Raw genomic sequence first — 8,917 nt, 5'->3', positions numbered from 1 at the left:
TCATCCTCAAAGAGCCAGGGGAAGTTAATCAGGCCAATCAGAAGGAAGGAGTTCAAACGCTTCTCGAGCTGGTTCGGTGAGAGAAATTGCCCAGGGGCTCTCCTGCTTTTGTTGTAAACTTTCGCCCCAAAATCCAGTTGACACGATGAGCTGCCTGTCACCCCGCCGGACTAACTGCCCCTGGGTCTCCGAGGATGCTTTACCATCACACTAGATCAACTACTGTAACTTCTGGGTTCAAACCATTTACAGTTGAACCTCTCCTTACAGATGCCTCTGTTATATGGACACCTTCCTATAATGGACAATCCACTTGGTCCAAAAGAAACCAAATTCCATATAAACTCTAGCTCTGTAAGAGGGACACCTCTATAATACAGATGATGTTACCTGTCTGTTTGGTGTCCGTACTGAAGATCGATGAAGAGGTTTGTCTGTATTATTTCATGCTGAGATAAATTATGAAAGGGAATATTCGAGTCTAAAGTGGAATGTAATCTATCTCATAATTTTGAGGCCCTGCCAGGGGGTTCCCATGTCGCTTGTCACAATCTTAAAATTCACTGTGTTGCTGTTTTATCAAACTTTGCGTTGCTGTGGGTAGTAAAATTGAAGGAAAATTACTTGTCCTTGTTGGAATTTAAGTTTTTTCAAAAGGGTTGTTGTTTGTCGCGATTTTATTTTATGTGCTGTTGCTACTTTTTTGGGCCATGTCGCTTGTCGGAATTTACCCTGACCTATCAACACTCTCCTCCACCCCCTCCCTCCAGCCAAAAAATTTCAAATCCACTCCTGCTAAGTGATAGTTTGATGACACTTTTATGTGTAAATGTAATTTCCTCACCAACCACCAGGACCGCCCCCCCCCCCCCCCCAACCTTTCCGGCATTGACACCTACCCCACTCCCATCCTGTTTTCACTGAGACAATTTTTGCTAACATATAACCCACCTTGCTCAGTGCATCCGAATTTTTAACTTCTGAAGTGTAAATGTAGAACCACTGTTTACTAAACTGACCAAAACAAAACGCTATAATTTCTTCTTTATCGGCCTTTAGACAGCACTTCCTCAAGATGACCTGACGGAATGCTTCAGTTATGCTGGGGTAAGACCACGTCCAAAGGACGTCGGAATCAACGTCTTTTTCTGCAAAACGTAATGTATAAGAAACCCACCGATTGTTTAATCGAAAATATCAAGAATTTCAAAAGTGGGAACGAGGAATATTTACCGATCAAGCAGGCTGCAAGAAGGTCTCCAAGCCCCGCCATCTTGGTCAGCGCAGATAAGCGCCCGCAGTATATGTCAGCGGTAAATCAAAACAAACAATATGGCGGCCTTGTAAGCTACATTTTAGTTTGCGTCAGTTCGACGTTTTTAGAACGCTTCTTCAGTCGTTGTCTTTCACAGAAGATGGAAAGAAGCAGAAAAAGGTCTCGTCATCACTTCGAGAGAGAAAAGTCGCCCACCAAAGAAAGGGAAAGATCTGTAATTTGGGAAGACCATCGATCATCCTTAGACGAGCTCTTCTTTCGAGACTGTGATTTGATCAAACGGTTTGTTAATTTAAGTTCATAGTTGCAAAATTAGCAATCATCATTTCTTTCACCATAATATCCTATTTGCTAAAGCATTCGTTTTACTAACGCACCTTATTTTCTTCAGAGGTAGTCAAGATTACAAGGACTTCTGGCTCTTTCTTGAACGTTATGAGGCTTTCCACAAAAGACACGTTGAAAAGCATCCAAAAGGTGAGATAAGGCACCTGTGTACATTAGGAAATTCTGTAAAACCAACTGTTCTGAACGAGGATCCATTAAAAAGCGAAAAACTATTGTTCAAAACAAATCAAGGGAAATCAACTGCTTAATATTGCTGATAATTATGCTGTGGGAAATAACTTGTAAAATTGTACCTGAGGATGTTGGTCAAAACAAGTTGTTTCCAGGTGGGCCAGTCTGCAGAGATCAGGAGCAGTGACACAGTGCAAGGAGGGCGGTGAATAGGATTGATGGATTTGGCCTTAAAGAGCACCCGGATTGTGGATTTTTTGCAATACATTGAGTGGATTCGCGGATTTCAAAAACACAGCGGGTCAAGGATCTGCTGAGAATCTTGGTGCAGGTTCCAGACTCTTCATGTCAAGAAACTCAATAGTAAATAAAGTTTGGATTATTTTGGTCAGTCTTCGCCGGTATGTTGGCAGAATTGTCGCAAAAACTAGCAATAAAATGAAATTAACAAAAAAAAATCAGCATCTACCGGTACCGTCTGTTGCAGTGAAACTATACCACACAAATTTTTTCAAGTATTGGGGATTCAGATTTGAACGAAAACAATGGCGGATTGACCAATTTGGCCAAAAAATAGCACGGATTGGCAGATTTGAGTACCCCTATTCACCACCCCTCTGCAAACCACTTGAGCCATGTGAGCCAGTGAGCATTTTTATATAGTGTAACATATAAATATGTAGTACCGGTATCACCTTTACCAGCAAATGGAATCTAACTATTAATTAGGTGAGCCATGCAAGCCAAAACTAAATCCCTAATCCCAGTAACCGCAAGATACCTAAGCTAACTGTGTGTTAATGCATAAAGTTGCTAGAACAGAAAAAAGTTGCACCAAATATGAAACCTGCTGAGTATTTTTAGGACAGTCTTAGCACCCGGCCATGTTCCAAAATGCTCTGCCGCCTCTGTAATGTGTTAGTTAGGTTCAACTGTCAAGACCCAAATTACACCAGATTGTGTTTCTGTTACTCATGATGTAAATAGAGGATATTACATGGTTGCGCGGAGATATGAAATTTATCTTTGAGTGTTCAAATCAATATCTCACGAGTGAGCGCAGCGAACGAGTGGGATATCGATTTGAACACGAGAAGATAAATTTCATATCTCCAAGCAGCCATGTAATATTCTGTTTATTATATAAACCTACTAATTACGATGTTTTTGTCGATTTTCCAAAGATTGCCGACCATTTTCCGAAGATTTCCGAAGATTTGCAAAATGTTGTCCGAAGGTCATACGAATGTTTCCGAACATTTTCCGAAGATATCCGAAGATTGTCGAAGATTGCCGAGGAAGATCCGAAGATGTTTTGACTTAATATCGATTTACTTTGGCTCATTCAGCATTGAAACAGGGCAAACTTGTCAGAAAATGTTTCAAAATCGATATCTTCACATGTGAAAATATGATTTTTTCGTGCGAAAGATTTCCTGGTATTTCACTGATGTTTATATAATAACTACTTTTTCTTCCTAACAGAGAAAGAAACTAAAGAAAGGACTTCTCCCAAACTTGGTCTTCCTTTATCATATGACAGGAGGTATAAAATAAATGTTGCACTGTTGTCAAAGGATGTTACTGATGTAACAAGGTATAGCACCACAGGAACAAAGAAAGGTACATTAACATTGTATCATATACTTTAGATCAATTTTACCCTTGATACAATCTGGTATTTTCTTTTGTCTTATATTCATTACTGTATATTACCATACACCAGAACAAAGGGAAATACCCAATTGTAGCAAAGGTAAAGTTAACCACAACATATTCAGTAAATTGTATTAATTAATTACACTGTAGAGACTGCTTTTATATTAATGTACAGTTGGACCTTCACAGATTGAGTCACACCTCCAATAGAGAGACATCTCCCATAAGCAGACACCTTTTGTATAACTGCCAACTTTTTCCGAGACATAGCGTAAGATTTTTATTCTGGGAATGCTGGGATTTTCAAGACAACCTGACCATATCCAAAAACACATCTCTCTCTTGTATCACTTTACTTCACTTCTTGTTGTGCATGTATTTATTTCACATGACAAACTCTGATTATTGTTTTCCCGATGCCCCCAGCAGTTGACATTATGGATACACTGTAATCAGACTGTGATGTGATATGAAATTCACATCAGAATATTACTCAGCTGTAAGGTTGATTTTTTGGGGTATTAAAAACGAACTAAAGTGCCTTGACGGGGCCTTGGCGTATTTATGGTATGATGAATAAACACACAACAGCGTTCAATTTTTTATGATTTTCTTTGTGTTATATTATTGCCCCTCCTGTGGCAATTTAGGGGTAATTTGACAAGGGATTTTTCGGGGGGTTATTTTTGGTCCAGGGATTTTTTTGGGTAATGTCGGAAGACTAAGGGATTTTTTTGGGTCCTGAGTTTTGCCTCCATTCGATCATCCCCGTCATTTTCAGGCCGGAGTACCCCCCCCCCCTGGTCAGTAGTCTCTTTTTTTGTGCATTTATCCCCCAGATTTTGCATGGCAAGTTTTTTAATCAAGATTTTTTTTTAAATCATGCTGGAAGGACTAAGAAATAAAAGGGATTACTCATAGTCTAGTAGAGCTTTCATTGATAGAGGTTTTTTTAACTTCCTCAGTTTATTCCTTCTCTGACAAGAAAGGTGGAAGGCATTCAAAAGAGCTAACAAAAGAAGAGTTTTTGGAATTTAAATCCATCCTGCTGTATTATATTGATTTCTGTCAAAAACAAAAGGTGTGTAATTATACTCAGCCTATATAATTTGTACCTTTTTGTAAAATCTGTCTGATTTTATTCAGGCTTAACAGATGTACTTGGCGTGAAAAATATTGGGTTGGGCATTTAACTCTGACCTAATTGTCTTGGCGATTGCTGCCAACACAACATGGTAAAGGGTAAAGGAGCTAAACACACTTGATGATATTGATCTTCGCATTCATGTCCAAAATCGTGATTACTAAACCTTCATCAACTGGCACGCATCATGTTTTTGCAAAATGACTTGCAGTGTAGTACATGTACATTCACATGATTTGAAACTTGTTATAGTACTTATCAACTTAAGTTACCACTTTATTTAAGCAAAATAAAATGAGTTGAGTTCAGTAATGCAGTGAGTACATTTTTCACATATGACAGCATTAACTGAGTAGAAGTGTTAATACTTGGAGTACATGTATGTTACAATATACTATGATGCTGATTAATCCTATTCACTGACCATAAGGCCTACACTATATGCATCGCAAAATTAAGATTAGTTAATATTTTATCTCTGGTCTTTGCAGTTCTCCAAGTTAGTGAAGTTAAAGAAGGATCAGGCAAACCTTCCCATAAGCCATTTCAGGGAGCAGATTGTTGATGCCATAAGTAACAATCAGGCGGTGATTATCGCTGGAGACACCGGCTGTGGAAAATCAACACAGGTAAGTCACAGTGTTTACAACATTTTGCTAGTAACATTGTCCATGTACCTGCTTACTGGTTGTGCCAAGTGTTTCTGGAAATATCTTCCAGTGCTCCCGGAGGGGGGGGGGATACTCCCTATAATGGACTATAGGGGGGAAGCTCCGCCCAAAAGGGGTACCTTTTTCAGGCTTCAGGTATGATATAAGGGAAGGGATTTCCCAAATTGAAGTGTATGAAAGGGTAGGGAAAACTGTCATTTAGGTATTTAAAAGGGCTTCCAAGGGTTTAGAAAAGGGGTGCAGTGTTCTTAAGTAGGTATGTGAAAGTGGGTACCTTTTTCAAAAGAAAGGTATTAAAAGGGGTACCTTCTCTGTCAAAATGGTATATGTAAGGGGTAAGGGGTTAGACCTCAGGGCGGAACCCTCCCAATAGCAAACTTTGTTGAGTACACCCCCAGGCTAGTGATGGTTCTCAATCAAACTGAGAACTGTATCTGTTGACTTTCATGTATTATTTTAATCCTTCATGAACAAGTTTCATTACGGTCTCGATTCTGTTCCATTCTTTGATCTTTTCTTTGTCAGGTTCCTCAGTACCTTTTGCAAGCTGGCTTCTCACAGATTGCCTGCACTCAACCACGCAGGATTGCTTGCATCTCATTGGCTAAAAGAGTTGGCTATGAAACACTGAATGAGTATGGATCTCAAGTAGCATATCAGGTAAGGTGCACTGTACCATGGATGCTTATAAACAATCATAATATAAAATATATTTTCATAACACACTAATTTGCCAAAAATAAGTACATGTAAAAAGAGGTCATGTTACTTTTCCTGTAATTGCAGATTCGATTTGAAACCAGCAAAACTCTTGGCACAAGGATCTTGTTTCTGACAGAAGGTACAGTTGTATTTGTCATGGGTATTATTTAATTTAACCACAAATTCGAAAACAAATCGAACATTAATTTTCCGAATAATTCATTCAGAAATTGTGGACTATGTTTTAAGGAATTTCCTTTATTCTGGTTAAGAACCATCAGAAAATTCTGTTGCTTTTTTTTAAGCTATCAAAAATATTTTTTACTGTATGTCTACTTAGAAAAGTGCGTGAATTCAGCACAAATCACGCAAAGTAGCCTGTTGGAGGGCTTTACGCTAAACATAACTTCGTCTTTGGTTGCCTGTAGGCTTGTTGCTGCGTCAATTATCCACTGACCCCACCCTTAGTCAGTACAGTGTTATTGTGGTGGATGAGGTACACGAGAGACATATTCACGGGGACTTTTTACTGGGTGTGTTACGTGGTTTGCTTCAGGCACGTGCTGATCTCAAGCTGGTTCTTATGTCTGCTACTATCAACATCAGGTAAAAGAGAGTGAAGGGTGGGTGGGGTAACTTTGTTTATGCGAAATTACGGCTCATTGATATAGGTGCACTGTATGACTTGTTTTTCGTCTCTCTTCTTTTCAGCTTGTTCGCAGGTTACTTTACAGGGGCGCCAGTGATTCAGGTTAGTTTAACGTCTTGTACTTCAATGACATATTAAAACGTTTTCGTTTGACTTCTCAAAGTAATCTAACTTGTACTTTCTTTGTTGCTAAGCTCTCTGATTGGTGAATAACAGTCTTGCAAGGTGCTCTAATCAATCAGAAAACTTATTTTTTAACCAATCAGGAGCAAAACCACAATACACGTGACTTGCATGACGCACGTTTTCCTGCTGATTGCATGTTTTCCCGCTCTTAGCACTGATTGCATGTTATTGATGCTAACTTACTTTGTTCTTTGAGTTTGTATGCGTTGGTTGTGGTTGGCCAACAGTATGATTACCTCGTTTTTTCCTCGTTTTTTCTTGGCACTACTAAAGACAAAAAAAAAACGAAAAACTCCAGACGGTCAGATGTATAAATAATATCAACGGCAGCAAGTACGTATTCCGCATCTCAGCCATTAAGTCTGTGTCGCCATGAATTGAAAAACACATTTTATGTCTTTGTGTCGCAGATACCAGGTCGTCTATATCCCATTGAAGTTCGGTACCAGCCTCCGAAAGTAGAGGTAAGTGTACTGTACTTGTTACGTGTACTGGTGTAGCACAATCTCCAGCTTTTATTTATCCCTTTTTAACAAACGACATAAAATTATGCCGATAGGTTTTGGTGTCTTTGATATGTGTCAAGGATGAGAGAACAAGGGTTTTGAGACATTTTAAGTATCTTCCCTTGATGCACATTGTAATAGAAATGTTTCTTTTTTACAAAGAAAAGTCAACGCCTTCGAGCTGCATACAGTTGTACGAGCCCCATTTGATTAACTTCATGTTTGTTAGTTTCTTTCTCTTTTCACCTAAAGCCGCCGTTTATACTTTACTCCCACGGGGTCACTTTGCCTTTCGGGTCCCTTTCCGCATGTGAATTCTTATTGTTTCTCTTTTCGACTCTTTTTACGCGTTCAGAATTTTGCACGACTTGTTTCTCGCCATATTGTTTTCCTCGTTTAATTTATGAGCCACTTTTTTCAACAGTTTTCCAGTAGCTCAAGACGCTGGGAAAAACTGGACCCCACTCCGTACGTCAGAATCATGCAGCTGATTGATCACAAGGTTTGTTGAAATTCTCATGCTGTTTCTTTTAAACATTGCTACTTCAGATCGTGTGCTTGTTCGTTCGTTCGACTCCTTGATCACGTTTACTATAATATAACATTGCCTAATAATGTTCGTTGACGAAGATCTCAAATTTAAAGTTCAAGATGATGAATGGCTTGAGAAAAAGTGTTACCCTGAGGCCTCTATTCTTTCAGTGCAGCTCTGGTTTCAGCGTGTGGTCGCTTAAGATAGCTTATTCTCGTTAACGACCGCATTTTCACCCCGAGGTGGTCCCTTACGAGAACGTGACTGTTTTTGGGAACAGCTCGACAAGGTAGAATTCACTCAGCATTTTCCTGTTGTTCTCATATTCCCGTCTTGTTTTTAGACAGCATTCTTTATTTGTTAAACAGCATGTTTGTCATACTTATGTCCTTGAAAAAAATAGGATTTAGGGCCTTGAAAAGACCGTGAAATTTTAGTGCCGGAAAGGTACCATTCCTAATCAGTCATGATGAAAGCTCACTGGCAGATAGTAGCAGTCGAACCGAGGCACTTGCCTCGGTAAAAATTTAGAATTTATTTATTTTTTCAGAACTAGGCATTAAAAAAAACTACTTTAAAATAATATGAAAGAAGTGGTTTTTTTTTTTCTGATATTGCCTCGGAAAGACATTTCGTCTGACTATGGCGCTGAGGTCGTTGCAGTTTTCCTCAAAATATACCACTCTTTACACCAATCCAAAATCTTTAGGAAAAATTTAAGCTCGGAATTTGAGGGAAAAAAGTAGCATGACAAAAAAAATTTCCTTCGAGCCGGATTTGAACCAGCGACCTAGGGATGACCTCTCGCACTCTCGCACTTTTAATTAACCTGTGTACAACCGTCCCTCTCCTCTAAGAAAATAGGAGACGGATGTACAGAGGCTACTTTTAATCATTCATAATGAAATCTCAAGTTTTTTTGTGAACGGGTTGTTGCCAGGTCGTTGCGTTGTTCTTCAATTTATTTTCTTAACACCAATCCAAAATCTTGAGGAAAAATTCAAGCTCGACATTTGAGTAAAAAAAATATTAGAACAAAAAAAATTCCTTCGAGCCGGATTCGAACCAGCGAC

General features: G+C 39.1%; 1 protein-coding gene across 1 annotated transcript; it reads left to right on the top strand.

Annotated features, from left to right (window-relative positions):
* Nucleotides 1-1,160: 1,160 nt before the first annotated feature.
* On the top strand, nt 1,161-7,814 carry LOC144641258 (putative ATP-dependent RNA helicase DHX34; the record flags this gene model as incomplete). The annotated part of the gene is made up of 11 exons (XM_078500290.1): nt 1,161-1,558; nt 1,668-1,753; nt 3,281-3,418; nt 4,420-4,535; nt 5,090-5,227; nt 5,795-5,929; nt 6,056-6,110; nt 6,400-6,577; nt 6,683-6,722; nt 7,217-7,270; nt 7,737-7,814. Coding segments are annotated over exons 1-11 (1,416 nt in total), but the record flags the coding sequence as incomplete, so codon positions are not given.
* Nucleotides 7,815-8,917: the final 1,103 nt, after the last annotated feature.

This window comes from Oculina patagonica, unplaced genomic scaffold (assembly GCF_052425735.1).
Source record: "Oculina patagonica isolate OP01 unplaced genomic scaffold, crgOcupat unplaced796, whole genome shotgun sequence".
Classification (NCBI taxonomy): domain Eukaryota; kingdom Metazoa; phylum Cnidaria; class Anthozoa; order Scleractinia; family Oculinidae; genus Oculina; species Oculina patagonica.
The sequence above is the reverse complement of the archived record's forward strand: the minus strand, read 5'-3'. Positions and strand labels throughout refer to the sequence as shown.